Raw genomic sequence first — 24,158 nt, forward strand, 5'->3', positions numbered from 1 at the left:
TCAGTTTCTTCCTTTCCTACTCCAGTCAAGCAAACAACAACAAAACCCCCCACTTGATTAGTGGGGGGTTTTGTGAGTAGGTCACAAATGACCTTCCACGCTTAGCATTGGTTGAGATATTTTCAAGATAATGTGTTTTCTCCAAATAAGTAATTTGCTGTTCAAAATTAACAGAGAGAAAGCACCCATAATATGAGAGATGCTATTAGCAAATGGGCTACATCTTCTCTGAGAGATTATTTTGAGGAAAAACATCTTTTCTCTTTATGTGTATAGAATATCTCTTTACCTTTAAATTGTAAGACATTTTTTCTACTTTACTCTTACGGAGATGACAACAACTACCTACCGTCTTTTGACCAGGGTTAGAATGATCGACTGATGCAAATTTTTTATAGTAGCAGAATATATTATGTAATTTTTAATATTATAGAATATTACATAACATAAATTATTCTACAGATATTTGCCTGCCTGCCCTTAGCATTGGTTTCATCCACTCTTCTAGTTATCTCAATTAAGCATATTTCATAGGACAGAATATTTTGAATGAAAAACAAGAATAAATTATAGAAGAAATAAATAGGCTTCATTACAACATCCCATAGAAATAAAATGCCATATGTTAAATCTTATCTTATATTTGGCAGGTGGATTCCAGTTACTCATAAAACAGGTCAGTTAAAACAGCTTTGTTGGCAAAAAAACGAGGCAGAATCTTACAGTATTTTCAGACGGTGAATGTACTGTAGCTAGCATTATTTACTGATTTCCTTGGGCTGTTATATTTCCAGTTGCTTTTTAATATTGTAATGTTCTTTTAAAACCTATCAAATTATTAGTGTTTAGCTCATTATTAAACTTCTGTTGAAGAAATACATGGGGGATTTTTATGACATGATAATACACATAGAATTAAAGTGAAATCCACCTCCATGAGATATTATTTGTTATATTTTTAAATGGAATCTTATGTGTTTCAACTACTTTTCACTAACTTGAGCCCTCTGATCTCCCTACTGCCCCTGACTCAAGAGTTCCTTAAGAGTCATGCGATTGGCCTCAGCTACAGGCCCTGACTAACTCATTGATAAGGCTTATTTCTCAGGTCATTGTGATGCTTGTGGAATGAAATATTTACTGAGAACTTTTAGGAAGGATTTTTTCCTTCTCTTTTGTGAGAGTTACTAGAAGAGCAGCTGGAGGATCACTGAAAGTTGATTAAGGATGTGACAACTCACACTGCTGCAGTCATTTCTCTGAGTAGCAAACCAGCCTCCAGATGAAGCCCACACGTGGAGGAAGATATGGCTGAGAGACTGGTAGAGAAGTGGAGTCCTTGACTAATGCTTTGAATCTCTTGGTCAAAGACCAAAGTTAGCTGAGTATATGGAATATTCAGTCCTATCGCCTGATAAATTCACCTAAAACTGTTTGAGTTGGACTTTTGTTATATATTACTAAAAAAAAAAAAAAAAACAAAAAGCAAAAACAAAACCCAAACTAATAGATACTAATAGATACCATGTTGTGATCAGTTTTGAAAGTATTGGTACTTAATATTTTACTATTTCTAATATAATTTGTAATTTTAATCCCATTAGAGTAGCAGCTTTAATTCAGCAAATATTTTAGTCATTCCAGATATATTTATCTATATTATTTTCATATAAGGGTGGATTGATGCTATGTTTTTTTAGCTTTTCTTGTTCATATTACCCTCAAGAAACTCAAAGCATTTTTATGCTAAGGATCTATGATTGGAATTGCAAGAAATATAATTTATTTCTTGTGAAAATACCTGAATGACAATTCTGTATAAAGCCCATTTGTAAGGTAGACACATAAATATATTTAGGTGCCTCATTTTGTGTCACCTTTTATATTAAATGTGTATTTACTCAGTTAATTTTTTTTTAAGATTTTATTTATTTAATTGACAGAGAGGGAGCACAAGCAGAAGGAGCAGGAGAGGGAGAAGCAGGCTTCCCACTGAGCAGGGAGCCTGATGCGCAGCTTGATTCTAGGCCCCTAGGATCATGACCTGAGCCAAAGGCAGACGCTTAACAACTGAGCCACCCAGGCACCCCTTCAGTTAATTTTTAGTAAAAAACTACTTTCAATGGGGCGCCTGGGTGGCTCAGTGGGTTAAAGCCCCTGCCTTTGACTGAGTCATGATCCCAGAGTCCTGGGATCAAGCCCCGCATCAGGTTCTCTGCTCAGCGGGGAGCCTGCTTTCTCCTTTCTCTCTCTGCCTACTTGTGATTTCTGTCAAATAAATAAAATCTTAAAAAAAAAAAACTACTTTCATCAAAACTAGGCTTTGATGACTGGCTCACTCAGTAGAACATGCGACTCTTGATCTTGGAGTCATGGGTTCAGACCTGACACTGGGTGTAGAGCCTACTTAAAAACCTACCTTGGGCGCATTTTCCAGTCATAGTCCAGGGGTCCTGGGATTGAGCACCGTGTCAGTTTCTCTATTCAGCGGGGAGCCTGCTTCTCTGCAGTGCCCTCCTTCTCCCCCGCCCCCCACCCCGCCTGCCTCTCTGCCTACTTGTGATCTCTGTCTAATAAACAAATAAAATCTTTAAAAAAACAACAAACCAAAAAAAAAAAAAAATCAAACAAACCAAAAACCTACCTTTTTTTTTTGTCTTCTTAATCTAAACTTTTAATGGCTCTCCATTTTGTTCATGTATTCCAAATATTTTCATCAATGGAAGATTCCATAATTTAGCTTACACGTGTCCAACCTTATTTCCTGTCCTTTTTCATATTCAGTGAGATTAACGTGTTGCCTCATCCATGCCTTTGATTGCCCCCCCCACTTGTTCTTTCCTATTCTTTCTACCTATCATTTCTGCCCCAGTTCTGATCCTACCTCTTCAGTAAAATCTTTGTCACTTATCTACCATGAATGTAAGTGATCTCTCTTACAAAGTATTTTATTTCTTCTTGTAAGAAAATTCAAATAATACTGAATATGTTAAAGTAAAACAAGTCTCCTTCATTCTTAGTCCAGTCCTCCAGAGGAAAACCTTTTAATAGTTCAGATTCCTTGCTGTTTTTCTACATGTATTTAAGCATATGTGACATACTTGGTTATTACTCCTTTTGACTATTATATTGAAGAACACAGTTCTAGAGGTTTAACCATATTTGAGTTTGGTTTTATCTTTTGGCAAGAATATGTCAAGAATGGTGTTATGTACTTCACACTGCCTTATAACAGGAAATATCATCTGGTGGTCTTTTCTTGTGATGTTTATTTGGATCAGTGTATTGTTAGCCTGATATACCCATTTTAAGATCCCCATTATTCTATCACTGAATGATTTTATCTATTTCATTTTTTTAAATTGTCATAGATATCTACTTAACTGTTAATATAATAAAGTAATAGATTGTTAAAAGGCCAGGCTCTGGAGCTACACTATCTACCATTTATGACCTTCAGCAAGTGACTGCATATCTTTGTGCCTAAGGTTCCTCTACTGTGAGTTAGGTGCCTCACGGGACTTTTTCAAGGATCAAATGTGTTAAATGTTTAAAACAGTGCATGGTACATTATATCAGTAAATATTATTAGTATGTTGATTTAGAAATGCTATTTTGTTGCCTGTGTATTGGCATTTATTTGCATGGGAAATGCTTTATTGGATAATATTCATTGTATTCTGTTTGGCAGTGAGACCAGGTCACATTATAGGAAAACAAAGTGCCATTTAAATAAATAAAAAACAAAACAAAACAAAAAAACCTGTCATATGTATCTAGCATCTATGATTTTTTAAAAGATTTTAATTATTTATTTATTTGGCAGAGTGAGAGAGAGAGTGTGTGTGTGCGCGCGCACGCGTGCACACACACACACACACACACACACACACACACACACAAGCAGGGAGATCAGGAGAGGGAGAAGAAGGCTCCCACTGAGCAGGGAGCGTGATGCAGGGCTCCATCCGAGGACCAAGGGGTCATGACCTGAGCTGAAGGTAGTTGCTTAACAACTGAGCCACCCAGACACCCCGCACCTATGATTTTTTAAAAAAAAAGATTTTATTTATTTATTTGACAGACAGAGATCACAAATAGGCAGAGAGGCAGGCAGAGAGCCCAATGCGGGGCTCAATCCCAGGACCCTAGGATCATGACCTTAGCCAAAGGCAGAGGCTTTAACCCACTGAGCCACCCAAGTGCCCCTGCATCTATGATTTTTAATAAGAAAAACATTAGTAGAAAAGGGAATTTGTTACATTTGGGTTTGTAATGAAGAAAAAAGGCAATGATCATAATTACATATATATCCTAGATATTAGGAAAGAAAATTGTGATAAAGAAATGAGTAACCTTTTGACTCAAAAGGTCTCAAAAGCTGTATAGCTCTTTGGGATGGGAGTTCGTATAAATGAGCATACACAGTCTTAAATAACTTGAGCAAGAAGTCTCAAAAAATCCAGTGCAGTTTTCCCTAAAAAGTAATTATCTCAAATTAGAAGATTAAACCTCAACAAGGCCATCAGATTTTTAACAGGGATAGAACCATGAATTTATTATATTACAACCGTTTGATTCAGTAGGGTGAAATAGTCTTTGAGTTGGAAAAGGTAAAAATAATAAAAAAAGAATTATAGGTCATGGTAGGAAAGCAGCCAGTAAGTGAAGCACTTGATCACTTTAAGTGTATTTCATTTTCTTCATTTAAATTAATGTCTCTGGGGCTCCTGGGTGGCTCAGTGGGTTAAGCCTCTGCCTTCAGCTGAGGTCGTGATCCCTGAGTCCTGGGATCAAGACCTGCATCAGACTCTCTGCTCAGCAGGGCGTTTGCTTCCCCCTCTCTCTCTGCCTGCCTCTCTACCTGCTTGTGATCTCTTTGTCAAATAAATAAATAAATAAAATCTTTTAAAAAAAATTAGTATCTTCTGTAGTGACCAGCAGACTTGCAAATCTACCCATGGAACTGTATAATCTTTAAGAATTTCTTTTTTTTTTTAAAGATTTTATTTCATTTTTTTGAGGGAGGGCATGTGTGAGCGTGGGTAGGAGCAGGGGGTAGGGAAAGAAACCCAGGCAGACTCCCAGTCAGTACAGAGCCTCACAACTCAGGATCTCAAGACCATGATCTGAGCTGAAACCAAGTCAGACAGATACTTAACTGAGTCACCCCTGTGCCCCTTTGAGATTTTCATGAAAAATATATTTATTATCTAGGTATGACTTAATCTAGATTAACAATTTTTTTAAAGGGAAAATGTGGGTTCTGGAAACTATAAGCCTGCAACTTGTTATTGATCTTTGTTAAATTTCTGGAAATAATTTCAGTAGAAGTCTGTGAACATTTGTGAAAAAAAAGCTCATCTATAGAAATTTAAAGGTATCCACCAAGAACATACTGTGTCAAATTAACTTCATTTCTTTTGATAGGATTATCTGTTCAGATGAATTGGAAAAATGCTGTAATAATAGTTTCTTAATTTTAATAGTGTATTTGACAATCTTTTGCCAAACTTTTGGATAAGAAACGATGGTGAATTATTGTTACATTTAGAGGAAACAGGCAGATTTATAGTATTTAAATTTAAAGTAGGTCAAAATTGAAAACCAGCATTTTGATTATAGGTTTATTGTTACTCTTGGGAGAGATCTTCAAGGCATTATGATAGGATTATGCCTATATCAACATTTTCATTATTGATCTGACTGAAGGGTTAGAAAGTAGGTTTATCTGCTCGTAGATTCAAAGCTGGACTAGGACAGCTGATACCATAGAGGGCAACTTCCTAAAACCTTGACTCATTAATATAGTGCATTTGTATCTTTCTCTTCTCTTAACATATTTTTCTACTTTATATATAATATAAATTCATGATTTAGATTGCTTCAGGGAAAAAAAGTGACTTCTTTTTCTGTCTGCCTCATAGTTTTACCAAATTAATGTATGACTTGTATCTTTTATTATAGTGTAATATCCTTAATAATACAAATTTAATAATACAAACTGAAGATTGAAAAAGATTCTACATAAAGTGTTTTTATCTGTTCTAGGAATATGAAGCACGAACTGGGAGGACCTGTAAACCACCGCCTCAGTCTTCAAGACGTAAGAATTTTGAATTTGAGCCACTTTCTACCACTGCCCTGATTCTTGAGGATCGACCATCGTAAGTATTCTGATTGTCATCAGGTACACTGTTTATATTTTAAACCTCAATTTAATTTAAACTTCAGTTTAAATTTCAATTTAAATATATTGAGAAATTAATATAGAAATGGCTTTTTTTTTTAATTTAAAAAATCTCAGTCATGTATCCTAAAACTAATAGGAAAGAATATATTATTGATGTCCAGACTTTATACATATTTTCTTGAAGTATCTCTGAGCCAATGTATGATACATAAAATCTTTGCTTTTTTCATATCTATTCTTATTTCAACCCTTCCTGCCTTAATTTAACAAGATGAGGCAATTATTTTTCCTTTCTTGACATAATGTATACTTAAGATGTATTTGTCCTTGCCTTTTGTACAGATTTTGAAATTGTAACTTGAGATAATAACTACGGAATGTCAGCTAGTTGGTTTACTCTTATAAAGAATATATTCTTTTTTTTAAAAAGATTTTATTTATTTATTTGAGAGAGAGAGAGAGCGCATGAGAGAGGAGAGGTCAGAGGGAGAAGCAAACTCCCTGTTGAGCAGGAAGCCTGACGTGGGACTCGATCCTAGGACTCCAGGATCGTGACCTGAGCTGAAGGCAATTGCTTAACCAACTGAATTACCCAGGCGCCCCTCTTTTTTTTTTTTTAAAGATTTTATTTGAGAGAAAGAGTATGAGTGGGGGAGGGAAGAGCAGAGGAAGAGAGAGAAGCAGACTTCCAACTGAGCAGAGAGCCCCTCGTGGGGCTTGATCCCAGGACTCTGGAATCATGACTTGAGCCGAAGGCAGATGGTTAACCAGCTGAGCCCCCTGGTACTCCAGGAATATATTCTTTTTTTTTTTTTAAGGTTTTTTTGTTTTTTTTTAAGATTTTATTTATTTATTTGACAGAAAGAAATCACAAGTAGACGGAGAAGCAGGCAGAGAGAGAGAGAGGGAAGCAGGCTCCCTGTCAAGCAGAGATCCCGATGCGGGACTCGATCCCAGGATCCTGAGATCATGACCTGAGCCGAAGGCAGCGGCTTAACCCACTGAGCCACCCAGGCGCCCCACTCCAGGAATATATTCTTGATACCCAGTAGAACATTTTAATTTTTTCCCTTTGCTTTCCCTGTCCTTCCCATCTCAGCCTTCCACAAAGCTGGTGTTCTTCAAAATACTGTCTTTGGTTTGTTATTAAACAAAAGACACCTCCCCTAAAGCAAGACCCCTTGCTTCTTAACTCCTTTTTCTCCTCTTGGGCTCTCTGGATCTATTCTTTTTCGTCTTCTAGACTTCTCTTTCCTTCCAGAGTAAAAATTCCTAACCTGTTTTGTCATTTTCCTCATCTGCAGCTTTTTCCACCCGTTATCAAGAGGAACATAATAAAAGAATCTAGAGCCAAACGGGCAGAGGTTGAATTGAATATTTTTTAGACGTTGTGAGAGAAGAAAGGTTGCACATAAGTATATATATATATTTTATAATTGTTGCATTCCTTCACACTAAAGTGATCATGACACTCCTTTTAAAGGACTTGGTAAATATGTTCATATTCATTTTTCCATTGGTTAAAAAAAAAAAAAAGATTCCCAGAAATTTAGCTATGAGAACATGTCAGTTTTATTTAAGTCTTATTGCCAGGGAGGGGAATAAACCAGGTTAATTCAGAGTGCTTCGATAAGCCAGAAAAGAATGCCTGGTTAAAGACCTTCAGACTCTGGCAGACAGTCGGCTGAGCAGGTAGATAATGAAGTTCCCAGAAGAGTTTTCTTAAGCTTGTTGAAATTTATCCGAAATGGGTTAAGCTTTTTATCAGGACTGTTCATTTCTTCCCAGGAGTTCATAAAAATTTTATGCAAAAGGTCCTGTTCTAAACAGTATTTGGGACATATTTTTCTTTACGCCATATTTTATTTTATAACTGAACCTATTTAAGTCCCGCCTTTGTACCTTTGCTCATTTACTGCCCTCACTTGGGATGCACTTATCTTATTTCCTCTTCTCACCTCCTAATCCTTTAAGGACTAGGCTTTATCTTTGCCATCCAGTCAAGTCTTTGACTTCAACCTTTAGTGATTCTTGCTTCTCTTAGATATTTCTTGTAATGCATATAAGCAGTTCATTAATATTGGAACTTGAAATAGTACTCTAGACATAGTAAATAAGATCTCAGTGTACCAGAAGTATATAAAACAATGGAAAGAATGATTTTCTTTTCCACACTACTATCTGGAAATTAATATAGGAATTATAATAAATATTACAGCTTCTTTGCTGTTTCTGTGTGATTTTGTTCATCTGTAGCAAACAGATTCAACTTGATAGCAACTGTTCCCCCCAGTTCTGAGATGCTGCAATTTAATTAAAAATTTTATTCACCTTTCAAAATTGGAGGGGTCTTTTCTGGGGAAGTGATTTATATAATTTACCATTTATATAACTAAAGCCAACAAAAAAAAGCTTTAGTACATGGGACTACCTGATCATCGATCCCTCTTCTACTTCAACAATTTAAAAATAGATCTAAAGAACCAATGAGAATGAAAATTTTGACTTCATTAACGATAAAACCAGATGAGAATGCAGGGATGCAACTTATATATTAAATGGCACTCCAGGGTGCCTGAGTTGCTCAGTTGGTTAAGCTTTTGACTCTTGATTTTAGCTCAGGTTCTGATCTTCGGGATCATGAGATTGAGCCCCACTTTGGGCTCCACACTCAGCCTGGTCTGCTTGAGATTCTCTCCCCTCTTCCTCTGTCCCTCCCTCCATCTACGGTCTCTCTAAAATAAACAGACTTTTAAAATAAATAAATGACACTTTATTCTTTATCTCCCTCAGAATACTCTCCAGCAGCTCTGGGCCAGTTCACATCCTTCCTTTCACAGGCTGAGAAGTTGGAGCTGAGATTTATATAATCTGTAGTGTTGTTCTGTTTCTGGATGCAGCCATGTTCTATTACCACCACTGCTCCATCTATGAGATAGCATCTGGGTGGAGGTAGAGAAGGGGGCAGAAGTTTTTGCCTCAGTGTGAACTTGATGTTGGAAATTTCGTGTTTCATCAGTCACAGTGAGAGTGGAAGGAGGAGAAGAATTTCCCCTTGCAAAGGGGGTTTGTGAATTGGTGCTACTTTTCCTTTCTTAGCCTCTGTAATTATGCAGAAACATTTAGAATCATTGACTGCATAAGTTTTTATTGTTGGAACTGCTTTACATTGGAAGCAACATTAGCGTTTAATTATCTGAAATCTCAGAAGATATCAAATGTAGGAATTTCTGTAATTTTCATCCTTTGGTTAATTTTCTCTCTGCCTATTGCTATCCCAGTTCACCTCGAAATCAAGCCAGCCTTGGACAGGAGGGTAAGAGCATCCATATGAGCTGATTCTTCTATGTTTTGTTTTGTTTTAACGATTTTATTTATTTATTTGACAGAGAGACAGAGAGGGAACACAAGCAGGGGGAGTGGCAGAGGGAGAAGTAGGCTTCCCGCTGAGCAGGGAGCCCAATGCGGGGCTCATTCCCAGGACTCCAACATCACGACCTGAGCCGAAGGCAGACACTTAACAATTGAGCCACCCAGGCACCCCAACTCTTCTATGTTTTGAATCACTGTTACTTAGAGGACTTTTTTAAACCCGCCGGTGGATAGAGCTGTCTCTTCTTTCTATTCTGGCCTCCTTGCTGAATTACTGTATCTACAATACCAAACATAATGGAGAAATCTTAAGATACAAGTGAAGACTGACAAAAAAAGTAAAGCATAGGCTTTTATGTGATACCTTTGAAAATCAGCAAATGTTCATATCATGTATTTAAGCATGATATGCTATCTTAAGTATTCATTAATGGTTTCTTCTCTTGACCACATAACTGATTGACATTTTGGGGCACCTGGGTGGCTGTATTTGGTGGTCTGTATTTGGCTCAGGTCATGATCCCAGAGCCCTGGAATGGAGTGCCATATCAGGCTTCCTGCCCAGGGGAGAATCTGCTTCTCCCTCTCTCTCTCTCTCTCTCCCTCCCCTTGCTCATGTTCACTCTTTGTCATTCATATTCTCTCTCTCTCATTCATCCTCTCTCAAATAAAATTTTTTTAATAACTAATTGACATTTTTGTAAGAGATAGGAGTAATCTGTATCTTTTTTGTAGAGTAAGAGTACTGAGTGAGGTGCTTAGTATTTCTTGATTATATTCACTCAGTCTTTGATTTTCAAGATTATAGAATCGTATTTTTTAATATACTTCTCCAGGCAAATGACTGCAAAATTAGGGATTTTTTTTTGAAGAAAAAAACATGAAAACTAGTGTATATATATTTATTTTTATGCTTTACTCATTCACTCTAACCTAGAGTTACTTAAAACTTAGGGTACCGAAGACTCTGGTCTTCCTCAAAATGTCAAAGATTGGTAGGATGTTTACCAAATGGACAATTCACCTTTGAAGCATAATTATCGAATATGTATGATGTCCGAAGGTTTTTGCATTTATAATGATTTGAAGAAGAGGATACCAAAACAATAATTAATAAGCCAATGATTATTTATGTACTATTTTGGTTTAGAGTATATATATTCGCTCTCAAAAAAAAAAAAATGAAATCACAATTGAAGAACCTGACATAGGGGCTCCTGGGTGGCTCAGTCATTAAGTGTCTGCCTTCGGCTCCAGTTCATGATCCCAGGGTCTTGGAATTGAGCCCCGCATCAGGCTCCCTGCTTAATGGGAAGCCTGCTTCTCCCTCTCACATTCCTCCTGCTTGTGTTCACTTTCTCACTATGACTCTGTCAAATAAGTAAAATCTTTAAAAAAAAAAAAAAAAGTAAGAAAAGAGAAGAAAAACCTGACCTATGACTATCTGAAAAGTTCTGTTTCCTGAACAATGTTTAACTCCTTCCTGTAAATCATTTCATGCTAGAACTGGAGTACTTAAAACTGATATAAATCTCTCTGCTAACCTCTTCTCAAAATCTTCTTTTAGGACTAGGTAAACATAGTTTGGGGAACTGTCTGGAAAAATCAAGGTGTGAGTTGTCAGGGAAACAGTAACATGGATATAGAGACTGTACTCTCTCATTAATTAGGCCTTTATAACTATGGTTTTGAGACGTACCTCTGTGTTACTTTAAAAATCTCTGATCTTTGTGGTTATTCAGAGTTTAGTTCTGCTTTCTTACGTAAATGACCTGGATAGCAAGTTACTGCTCCTGATTTTTCTAGAGTCTAGACCATTTTATCACCATTATGGTAACAATTAGCCACATATAGCTATCTAAATTGAAATTTAATGAATTAAAATGAAAGAAATTATAAAATTCATTCCCTCGGGCACACTAGAACACATTTCAGATGCCCAGTAATGACATGTGGCTAGTGGCTGCTGCATTCTGAACAGCACAAAAGAGCATTTCTAGCATTGCTTTAGTACTGGTCTAGACCATGTGGAGAGACTGTGAGGTTGTGTAGAGAAGAGATCTATTTAGATCTATAAACTCTGCTTTCTTAATAAATAGAAGAACAGATCCTTCAGATTGTGCTTTTAAGTTTAGACTATAGTCTTTTCAAACAAAGAGACTTTAATAGATGAATTTATTACAAGGTTGTTAGAAGGACTAAAAAAGCAAAAGAAGGGAATATGAGGTCAAAAGATTAATAGATGCAAAAAAGTACTTCCTCTCTAAGCTGGAGGGAGTAAAAGAGAAAACAGTATTACTGAGTCCAGATCACTGTTTACTTGAAAACTAGATTTATAGGGCCACCTGAGTGGCTTAGTGGGTTAAAGCCTCTGCCTTCGGCTCAGACCCTGATCTCAAGAGTCCTGGGATCGAGCCCTGCATCGGGCTCTCTCTACTCGGCAGGAAGCCTGCTTCCTCCTCTCTCTCTGCCTATTTGTGATCTCTCTCTGTCAAATAAATAAAATAAAATGTAAAAAAAAACTATATGTGTGTGTGTGTGTGTGTGTGTGTATCTTTCTCTTTTTTCTGTGGTCTCATTTTCTTGCAATAAATAAGGTTTCTCCTTTCTTTATATAGTAATAGCATCTGAAATTTAAAAACCATTAAACCTGTTCCTTTGTGGTACCAAACTATATCCAGAGACACAGGCAAGATAGTTTGCAAAAGGAAATGAGAGAAACTTAAGGCTGGGATTGGCGTTAATGATTGGTTAGGATCTGGGTAGTAAGCAGCTTTGGACAACATCAGTTTGTAAGATTTAAGGGTAAACAGTACTAGGGATCGTAATGTTAATTTAGTGTGAGGGCTAAACATCAGAGTCAGATAGGTGAGATTTGTGATGGTCCTTGCCCTTTAGAGCATTATTATTGTTTAACTGGTAGAATACTCAGCAATTACATTCAACTACAAATAAGAGTCTTCCCAAATAGTGGCTTAAACATACAAGGATTTATTCCCTCATATATACATGGCCCAGAGTTGGGCCATTCAGAGCTAGTATGGTGTCTCTGTGGATCAAGAACCCAAGTTCATATCTTTCTGTTGCACCATCTTCAGGAGCTGACTTTACTCTCTTGCTGACCTTGCACTTGCATTTGGGACAAACCTGATAGAACAAAAGGTCTCTTGCAGCTGAGTCAACTCTCCTTTTAGGAAGTCTTCTAAGAGATTCCACACTTTTGTTTAAATCTTATTAGAAACAATTCTGTGTTTAATGCTAAGGAGTTGGAGAAATTCATCTTTTTTATAGGATGGCAGTCAAAAGTTCTACCTTTTTATTTTTGGCCTTCTTTTGGATAAAATATTTTGTTGACTTTTAATTTCATTTATTATTGGTGAATTGCCTATATTTTAAATATTTTATCAGTACTTTCTCTGTAATACATTTTGACCCTTCATGGACTACCTTCAAATGATATTGTACCATTTCACGTATATAAGAACATTACAGAAATACATTTCCACTTTACATGTTATAAACCCTGTGTTCTTTAGAGAAGTGGAAATGCTATGTATTAAGGTTCTTCTTTTTATATATTCTATATGTAAGAGATTTATTATAAGGAAGTGGCTGTCATGAATTTGGACACTGAGAAGTCTGAAGATGTGTAATCAGCAAGCTGGAGACCCAAGAGACCTGATGTTCCATATCCAGGTCAAGTCCCAAGCCTATGAACTAGGAATGCTGATAGTGTGATTTCCAGTCAAAGACAAAAGGCAGAAGACCCATGTCCCAACTCAGAGGCAGGCAAGCAGGCTTAGAAAGAGAGAGAGACTGAGGGGAGAGTGAGAGAAAAAGTTGGATACACAAAACTAACCATTACATCCCACCATACAGTTTTTTTTCTTTAAACCTTTTTATTTTCTAAGGATTTGAGTAACTAGATTTCCATCTGCTATTTTTCCCTTCTACTGGATGGCCTTTTTTTTTTTTTTTTTTTAAGATTTTATTTATTTAGGGGCATCTGGGTGGCTCAGTGGGTTAAGCCGCTGCCTTCGGCTCAGGTCATGATCTCAGAGTCCTGGGATCGAGTCCCGCATCGGGCTCTCTGCTCAGCAGAGAGCCTGCTTCCCTCTCTCTCTCTCTGCCTGCCTCTCCATCTACTTGTGATTTCTCTCTGTCAAATAAACAAATAAAATCTTAAAAAAATAAAATAAAATAAAATCTTTAAAAAAATTAAAAAAAAAAAGATTTTATTTATTTATTAGAGAGTGCACCCGGTGAAAGAGCATGGGTAGGGAGGAGGGGCAGAGGGAAAGAGAGAAGCAGACTCCCTGCTGAGCAGGGAACCACAAGTGGGGCTCCATCCCAGGACCATGACCTGAGCTGAAGGAAGATGCTTAACCGACTGAGCCACCCAGGCACCCTACTAACTGTTCTTTTAACACGTTTTGTAGTGCTGGTCTGCTGTCTGAATTCTTTTACTCTCTAAGTGCTTTTAAGATTTTTCTTTATCTCTGATTTTCATGAATTTGATGATGTGCTTTGGTATGGTTTTCCTCATGTTCCTTTTGTTTGGGATTCATTGAACTCTAATGTGCCTGCATTTATAATTTTATATCAACTTTGGAAAAATTGTTGCCTTTATTCAACTATTTTTTGTCTGCCACCTCTCCCCTTTCTTCTGAGTCAATTAAGCATATGTTGCTGTTTCAAGAGGATTTTTTTTTCTTTTTATTTCATTTTGTCAAGATTTTTATTATATCTTAAAGCTCACTTATTTTTTTTTTTCTGCAGTTTATAATCTGCTGTCAGGCCCATTTTTTGTGTTTTTCAGTTTAAGAATTGCACTTTTCATCTATAGATGTTTGATTTGGATCTTGAGTTTTTATCATGTTCCTGCTGTCTTCTACCTTTTTGAATGTATTTACAACAGCATTTGTATTATCCTTGAATAAATAATCCTGTTATCTGTTATTTCTGCACTATCTCTATTAGTTTTTTCCTCAGTATAAATTGTATTTTTCTGCTTCTTTGCTTCCTTAGTAACTTTTATTGGACACTAGATTTTGTGAGTTTACATAGCATACATAGCTGGCCTTTTCGTATTTCTTTAAATATTGTTTGGCTTCAGTCTCATACAAAGTTCTTTGGAATTGGCTTGCCCCTTTTACTCTAAGCATTGTTAGAGTGATTCTAGAAGAGCTTTAGTTTAGAACTAGTATCCTTACTAATGAAGCTGTACCCTAATAATTCCACCTGCTACCTGGTCTATTAGGAGGTCTTTCCACTCTGACTGGCCCAGTGCCATCTTTCAGAATGTTCTACCTAGATGCGCCTGAGTGACTCAGTGGGTTAAAGCCTCTGCCTTCGGCTCAGTCATGGTCTCAGGGTCCTGGGATCAAGCCCCAAATCGGGCTCTCTGCTCAGCGGGGAGCCTGCTTCCTCCTCTCTCCCTGCCTGCCTCTCTGACTACTACAATCTCTGTCTATCTATCAAATAAATAAATAAAATCTTAAAAAAAAAAAAAAAAGAAGAATGTTCTACCTATTCCTTTTTGGTATTTCTTTCCTTGGCTACCATAATTTAATCACCCACGTGCATAAATAATATTCAGCCAGAAATTTGAGATGACCCCTCCGTAGCTCCCCTCACTCTGTACTCTGATCTGCAAAGTCTGGCTGTGGACGCCTCAACTCCAAACTCTTGTTTCCTCACCTCAGCAAGATTGATGGACTCTGGGTACCTCCAGCACTGAGACCTAGAAATGGCAGGCTGTGTGCTTAGGCATTTGTAGGGTTACATTGTTGGTTTCCTTTCTATTAAGGATCACTGTGCTGTCTATTGTCCAGTGTCTAGAAACTAATGGTTAGTATGTTCTGTTCATTTTTCTAATTAAGGCAAGAGGGTAAGCCTGGGTTCCTCTTACTCCATTATGGCCTAAAGAAGTTTTAACTGTCATTCCTCCCGTTATAACATAGCTGAGGAACTAATTTGGGAAGAAGAGGTAAAATATATGTTTTGAAAGTTTGTCACATATCTTTGCCCATCCTGGCCTGTTGAAAATAAATTCAAAACCCTGAGGGTCACCTGACAGTCTCAGCCATAAAGCATGAGACTCTGGATCTCAGGGTCATGAGTTCAAGCCCCATACTGGGTGTGGAGCCTACTTGAAAAAAATGTTTTTTTAATTAAAAAACCTGACTTCCCAAACTGGACATTATTATGATATATTTGGATATGTGGTAATATTCAAATGTACTTCTTTTGCACAGTTGATATCTAAATCACCTGCTATATGAAGCCATTAATTTTATAAAGCCAAAATATAGTATATGCAAGTGATTAACTGATAATCAAATTTGTAGGTAGAATGTTATCTTAACACTCTGAAAGTAGGGGCACCTGGGTGGCTCAGTGGGTTAAAACTCTGCCTTTGGCTCAGGTTATGATCTCAGGGTCCTAGGATCCAGCCCCGCATTGGGCTCTCTGCTCAGCAGGGAGCCTGCTTCCCCCTTTCTCTCTGCCTCCCTCTCTGCCTTCTTGTGATCTCTCTTTCTCTGTCAAATAAATAAATAAAATCTTTAAAAAAAAAAACCACTCTGAAAGTAGAAAGCAATTTATAAAAGTATACGTGTACTTATCATGAAACCCAAGAATTCTACTCCTAAGTATTTACCCAAGAGAAATGAACGCAGATACCCACACAAAGACTTGAAGTGAATATTTATAGTAGCTTTATTTGTAGTGGCCCTAAACTGGAAACAATCTAAATGTTCATCCACGTGGATAAATAGAACACTACTTACCAATTAAAAGAAATACTAATTAAGTACTAATTAAAAGAATTACTAGTATGCAGAATAACATGGCTGAATTTAAAAAGCATGCTCAGCAAAAGAAACTAGACAAAAAAGAATCTATATGAAAAAAAAATTTTTTTCCCCTATATGAGATTCTTTAAAAGGCAACTAACTAACTATGGGTACCAGGGTGACTCAGTCAGTTAGGTGTGGACTCCTGGTTTTGGCTCAGGTCATGATCTCAGGGTCCTGAGATCCAGCCCTGTGTCAGGCTTCACACTCATGGGGAGTCTGCTTGAGGATTTCTCTCCCTGTCCCTCTGCTCCCCGCCCCCCACCTCTCTCTCTCTCTCCCAAATAAATAAATCTTAAAAAAATAAAAATAAAAGGCAACCAACTAATGTGTAAAGATAGAAATCAGAGATGTGATTGCCTAAAGTAGAAGTGGGTAAGTATTGAGTGCAAAGAGGTCGTAATGACACTTTGTAGAATTATGGAATTGTCCTATATCTTGATTAATATGTTGGTTTCACAGGTATATACATTTGTTAAAACTTGTCAAACTGTATTCTTGAAATCTATTCATTCATTATATTGTATGAAAATTATACCTCAAAAAAATTGACTAAAAAACTAATAACTAGAAGTGTTGGCTGAAATCTAACACATTTAAATAATATATAAACATGTATCTGTCAGACATATAAATAGTAACATTTATGTTAAATATTAGCAATCAGGATTCTGATTCTTTTCTGAAATTCAGAGTTCTTTTCAACCTTGTACTGTCTTAGGGTGTGAAATGAGAAGGTTAGGAAAGAAATTTTTTATATTTGGCTATAAAAAAGATGTTTAGACATTTAAAAGTTCATTTTTTAAAAATTGACTTAAAACATTTTTTCCCCCAGAAATCTACCTGCCAAATCTGTGGAGGAAGCTTTACGTCACCGACAAGAATATGATGAGATGGTGGCTGAGGCTAAAAAACGAGGTATAAAATTGAAGCCTAATTGGTATATTTAATTTATTGATGTCAATTAGGAAGCTAACCCGTTGGTTAATTTCAACAGGAGGGTAGATGATGAAACTGATTAAGTCCGTTTTTAAGATGATGCTAATTTCTTATTTTTCTAACTAAATCTGTTGTTAATCTGATGCCTGGGTGGCTCAATCGGCTAAGTGTCTGCCTTCGGCTCAGTTCATGATTCTAGGGTCCTGAGATCGAGTTTCTCATCAATCTCTTTGCTCAGCAGGGATCCTGCTTCTCCCTCTGCCTGCTGTTTCCCCTGCTTGTACATGTGTGCTCTCACTCTCTGACAAATAAATAAAAACCTTTAAAAAAAAAAGGTCATACTTTCTCTACAAGTTCTTTTACAAAACTAATAGTAGAAAGGCAGCAGACTGAGAATTCTTTTTTTTTTAAACCTTTATTTTATTTTATTTTTTTTAAGATTTTATTTATTTATTTGACAGAGAGAAATCACAAGTAGAGGGAGAGGCAGGCAGAGAGAGAGAGAGGGAAGCAGGCTCCCCGCTGAGCAGGGAGCCCGATGTGGGACTCGATCCCAGGACTCCGAGATCATGACCTGAGCCGAAGGCAGCGGCTTAACCCACTGAGCCACCCAGGCGCCCCAGACTGAGAATTCTTAAAATTGCAGTGGTGGTAAACCTTAGACTACTATTGTTTTGACTTATGAATGGAGATGATATGAATTTATTTCATGAAGTTCACCTTAACAGTTTTAAGCTTTTAATATAATTTAATAATCTTTACACTTTAACTTTCTGTATGACTGAGAATGAGATTTGAAATTAGAATTTGCTTTTGTAACTTACCGGAGTCTCTCTAGAATCCCAGTTGTGTCATTTGGACAGGCACATAAATGTGTATTTTGGTATATAAATACACACATTTATTTATTCTGTCTCTCCTCCCACCAAGAAGTATAATGCAAGGATAATTTAAGAGTATTTATTTACTAAGCACCGTTAGTTCAGCATACATTTTTAGAAAATATTATACAACTATGTATATTTTTAGGCACAAGTCTTTTAACAATGAATTTTTTTTCTTTGACTTTAGTGGAATACTATCATAGTATACATTTCTATTTTGTGGCACTATTTTAGAAATGAAGTTAATTTTTTTAATATTATAAGAAACTCATAAGGCCAGTTATATCTTTCTAAAAGCCCTAATCATTTAATCATTGGTTGGGTTTATTTTACTATCTAGAATTTGAAATATTCCTGCCATACCCAACAAATTTTAATTGACTCTGAATTTTGACTTTACTAGTTGATTAATGTTTATGATAGTTATTGATAAATACATAATCCTAACAACATGATATGGTAGAAATAACACTAAATTGGGAAATTAGAAGGTAATAACTTTACATCAAAGAACAATATATATGGCATGATTCTGGTTAGTAAAGAAACATGGGAGGTATAAAACAAGACGAATTCAGGGAGACAAACCATAAGACACTCTTAATCACAGGAAACAAACTGAGGGTTGCTGGAGGGGAGGAGGGTAGGAAAATGGGGTAACTGGGCAATGGGCATTAAGGAGGGCACTGGTTGAAATGAGCATTGGGTATTATATAAAACTGATGAATCACTGAACTCTGCCTCTGAAACTAATAATACACTATATGTTAATTAAATTGAATTTAAATTAAAAAGAAACCCCCCAGGGGCGCCTGGGTGGCTCAGTGGGTTAACCCTCTGCCTTCGGCTCAGGTCATGATCCCAGGGTCCTGGGATCGAGCCCCGCATCGGGCTCTCTGCTCAACGGGAGGCCTGCTTCCTCCTCTCTCTCTCTCTCTGCCTGCCTCTCTGCCTGCTTGTGATCTCTCTCTCTCTGTCAAATAAATAAATAAAATCTTAAAAAAAAAAAAAAAAAAGAAACCCCCCAAAAAGAAGGTAATAGCTTTAATCTTCTTTGATACTACCTGGATATGCCTCTGTAGGTAAACCTAATGTTAGTTTCCTTAAGTCTGAAGTACATGGGTCAGGTTGACTAGATTAAGGCTAAAACCTTTTTTGGTTTTGATTATTATTATTAACACTTTTTTGTTTTAAAAGCAGTGGAACTCTCTACAAAGAAGCCTTATATAGGGGTTCCTGAGTTTGCTGAGCTTCTGACTCTTGATTTTGGCTTGTATCATGATCTCAGGAGCTACGGGATTTAACCTTGGGCTCTGTGCTCAGTGGGGAGTCTGCTTGAGATTCTCTCCTCCCTCTGCCTCTCCCCCAACTCCTGCTCATGCTCTCTCATAAAATAGATCTTTAAAAAAGAAAAAAAAAAGAAACCATCTATAGAATCTGAAAATATACAGCAAATAAAAGAAAGAGCTGCTGCTTACTTGGCCTCCTGCTTGCTGCTTAAAATGATTTCTGAGGAATTTGTGAAGCACAATTAGTAAACATTTTGGCTAGCTGACCTCTGAAGTCCCCACTGGGTCTAAAATTACATATGTTGTAAATAAACGTATGTAAAGCATTACATATAATATACTGTTATTAATGCATTAATAATTATGATCTATGGTATATAATAAATATATTAATATGACATGTTATATATCATAATATAAAACAGGGTTATAATTTCTCATATATATTCTGTATAATTATTTTATGTACATATTCTCTTTTTGAGGCATTTCTTGTTTTAAAATTGTGACTTCAGATTTTCTGTTATGTATAATTATAGTGTATATTATGTAATAATATATATATGTAATTTATCTCTTCTCTTTTTGAGGCATCATTTGTTTCAGAATTGTGACTTCTGATTTTCAGAGGAGTGTTGTGTATGTGTGTATGTTACAGTTTTTAAATTTTTAGTCTAATTACTAAAGTGAGACATCATAGTAGAAAGGTTTAACTATAATAATGCCATTGGCAAAATTGTTTTTTAATGTTATTTAATGTCAATTTTTGGAAAGATTCATTTATTTATTTTTAGAGAGCATGAGCAGGAGGAGGGGCAGAAGGAGAGGGATTGAGAGCACATTTCAAGCAAACTCCCTGCTGAGCACAGAGCTGGCTATAGGGCTTGATCTCATGACCCTACGATAATGACTTGGGCAGAAGCCAAGAGTTGGATGCTTAACCAACTGAGCCACCCAGACACCCCTAATGTCATTTTTTTTTTTAAAGATTTTATTTATTTGTCAGAGAGAGAGAGGGAGCGAGAGCGAGCACAGGCAGACGGAATGGCAGGCAGAGACAGAAGGAGAAGCAGGCTCCCTGCCGAGCAAGGAGCCCAATGTGGGACTCCATCCCAGGACGCTGGGATCATGACCTGAGCCGAAGGCAGCTGCTTAACCAACTGAGCCACCCAGGCATTCCCCTAATGTCATTTTTAGTGCCTCTTTTTTAGACTTAGGTAGAAAGAGAAGAGCATATGATCTAGCTTTTTTGTATTGAAATAATTTTTGCTTGTTTAAAACAGAAATTAAAGACGCATATAAAAGGAAAAAAATAATGAAAGAACGATTTAAACAGGAAGAAAATATCGCAAGTGCAATGGTAATTTGGATCAATGAAATACTGCCCAATTGGGAAGTAATGTAAGTAAGCAGACTTTTCCTGAATTCCAGTCTGTCTCCAAAGATCTCGTGTTTCTAATTCTTCATTTTTATTACTTCCAACATGTATCTCATGCTTTGGCTAAATGATACTGATAATCAGTGTCTGAAAAATTTAATAATTATTTCTTTGCCTTTAATTTTATAAATCTCTCAATCTCTAATACCTCCCTTACTGACCACCCTCTATGCCCATCAGAATTTACTTATCCTTTGAAGATATCCATCTGAAATGGGAGTTGATCCATGAAATGTTAATTTCCTCAATTACCATATTAATTCTGACATATCTTTTGTCACAAGATGCACTATTGATGTCATAGAAGGTTTTTGCAAAGAAAATATTAAATATATATATTCATTGTAAGATGCATTTATTAAATGTTATATATTAAAATGATTTTTAATGTTTTCTTATAATTATAAATATGCTATAAATGATCTTTCCCTTCTGTAATGTCCCAATATAATTTGAGAATAATGTAGTTCTTGCTTTACTTTGCCTTTTATTTTCTGATAATATTTTTGTACATGGCTTATCTTCCTTCTAGACTGACTGGAAGGTAGAAAGGAGATGTAGTCTGCAGAGCCTAGTGTAGGGTATGCATAAGGAATTTGTTGAATATTGGTACAGTGTGACAGATAGCACATTAAGCTCTTTACATAAGTATCACATTTTATTCTTACAGCCTTTATTTTCATTTATCTTATAAAGAAGCTCAAGGCCGAAAGGTTAAATAATTTGCCCAAGGTAATACAATTAATGAATAGTTAAACCAGATTTGAATTCAGGCCTCTGTGACTCCAAAACCTACACTTTTCAGTAGACTACACTGCCTCTCAAAGACTTCTTATCCTTAGTAAATACCTTGTGGTTTTCTTTTTGGTACTGAGTTGACAACAGATTTTTATGTTCCTTTTATCCTGTTTCTTATGTGATTGTCCACATGTTTCTGATTCTCTCATTGTACCCAGTAAGTGGCACTTGTAGAAGGCAGTTCCCTTTAAATTACTGTTGTCCTCCTTTAGAGTACTGTTTAGGTTTCTGTTGCCTACAGACATGGACCCCACAGAAAGAATGCATCGTATACTTAACCATGTTCTTCAAAAATCATTCAGTCAGTTGGCCACAGACTAGGTAAACCATCATGGAACTAGTGTTTTTGGTATAAAAAGTAACTATCTCCTTTTTTTCTCCCCCTTTAATTCTAGGCGTAGTACGAGAAGAGTTCGAGAATTGTGGTGGCAGGGATTGCCCCCTAGTGTTCGTGGGAAAGTTTGGAGTCTAGCTGTAGGAAATGAACTAAATATCACTCCTGGTTTGTATTCTATATTCAGTTACTCCCACCCATCCAAATAGACATCTGCAGTGTTACAAGGCAGATTATTAGATTGGCTGTTTAAAAAGACATTACCATATCTAATGTCATTTTAAGAACATGCCTCATTCCCACTCCCTGTAAAACCTTAATGAGTAAGTTTTTACATAAATAAGATTTATGGGGTTTTCCTTTAGTTGACAACCATCAGTAGTATAATTGACATCCAAATATCTTGACTGCAGGTAACTTCTGGGATTCTAGGTAGCAGTGGATGTGTAAGTATATAAAAGGAAAAATGAAATAGTCTGATGGTGGAAAGGTATCCCCTCTGTTTAAAAAAAAACATAAATGCTGGTGGAAGGCTAGAAATTTCTTTTTTTACATCTCTACCCACCCCTTTCAGATTTTTATTTGAAAATTTCAAATTTAAAAAAAAAACAAAAAGAAGTAAGAAAGACTCTCAAAGATCCATTTTATTTTCTTATGCTTTTTAAAATCTTAAATGATTGAAGTAAAATGTAAAGTAGTTTTGATGCAGTAAAAAAAGTTAGTTAAAATTAGGATGATATCAAATAGAGGAAAATGTAAAGTAGTAACTAATAAAAAATGTTAAATAGGTTTGAGTGATAATGACAGTGCTAGACAGTGGCACCACGGGAAGACTGAGGAACTCTGGTATAATTATGTGACTAGATTGTTGCTGTTTCTTAAAAAATGTTATTTACATACTAGTTTTTTAAAACTCAAGCAGTAGTAAGGAACAAATTATATGTTTTATCCCACTCTTCTACCCAGACTCCTGCTTTTGATCCTACTATAAATACAAGTTTAATGTATGTTCTTTCAGATCTTTTTTTATACATGTTTAAAAAAAGTGTGCATCAAGTATGATTATGTTTAAGCCTTCTCTTTTTCTTTTCTTTCCCCCCACAAAAAAGAATGTATACCATAAGCTTATTTCATGGCTTATTTTTTTCACACTATAATCTGCCTTGAACATCCTCTTTGTCACTGCATACCAATATACATTATGCAATACTGTAGCTGCACTGTATTCCAGTTTGGCTGTACTATAATTTATTTAATCATTTTGTTGATGATTGTCAAATCAATGACATATGTTAAAAGAACATCGGGGTACTATTTTTTACCTCTCAAAAGTGATTAAAATAAATGAAAATTATCCACATAGGGTATGACTGATAATAATATAGAAATATTTAGTAAGGGCCTCAAAAAATAATCTTTCACCTATCTATTCTAGTTCTAAGAATAAGAAAATCGTCAGGATTGGGTACAAAAGCTTTTTTACAAGAATACCCATTGTAGCAAATAAAAATAAATAAAAAACTGGACAGAATCGTAACAAAAATCTAAATATTTATCTTTAGTCTTAGAAGTGATGCCAACTTTGGTATGATTATGATTTTTTATAAAAATATTTACTTAAGAAAGAGAGATAGTGAGAGAGCATGAGCAGAGGGAGGAGCAGAGGCAGAGGGAGAGGAAGATAGGTAGACTCCCTGCTGAGTAGGGAGCCTGATGCTGGGTTCAGTCTCCAGATCCTGAGATTATGACCTGAACCAAACTCAGTAGTCAGACATTTAACTGACTGAGCTACCTAGGCACTCCTATCAATGATTTTTAACACTGATTTTCACAAATATCCCATAACAAACATGTTACCTTAAGCAGACTTTTTTTTTTTTAATTTTAAAAATATAATTTAAAGGAGGAATTAAGTGGGGTACCTGCCTGGCTCAGTCAATAGAACATGCAACTCTTGATCTTTGATCTTGAGGCTGTAAGTTCAAGCTCCATGTTGGGGGTAGGAGTTTACTTTATAAAAAAATGAAGGAAGGAAGGAAGAACTAAAGAGTTTC

The 24,158-nt window shown here is 36.2% G+C and overlaps 1 protein-coding gene across 3 annotated transcripts in view; it reads left to right on the forward strand.

Moving 5' to 3' along the window:
* TBC1D12 (TBC1 domain family member 12) overlaps positions 1-24,158 on the forward strand; it is a 100,517-nt gene that overhangs the window by 58,101 nt on the left and 18,258 nt on the right. For all 3 annotated transcript variants that reach the window (XM_082722093.1, XM_082722095.1, XM_082722094.1), the window contains 4 exons: positions 6,052-6,167; positions 17,258-17,340; positions 20,818-20,935; positions 22,166-22,272. In XM_082722093.1, the coding sequence (XP_082578219.1) occupies positions 6,052-6,167; positions 17,258-17,340; positions 20,818-20,935; positions 22,166-22,272 (424 nt within the window). The remainder of the gene's footprint in view (positions 1-6,051; positions 6,168-17,257; positions 17,341-20,817; positions 20,936-22,165; positions 22,273-24,158) is intronic.

This window comes from Mustela nivalis, assembly GCF_964662115.1.
Source record: "Mustela nivalis genome assembly, chromosome: 2".
NCBI classification, from domain to species: Eukaryota; Metazoa; Chordata; class Mammalia; order Carnivora; family Mustelidae; genus Mustela; species Mustela nivalis.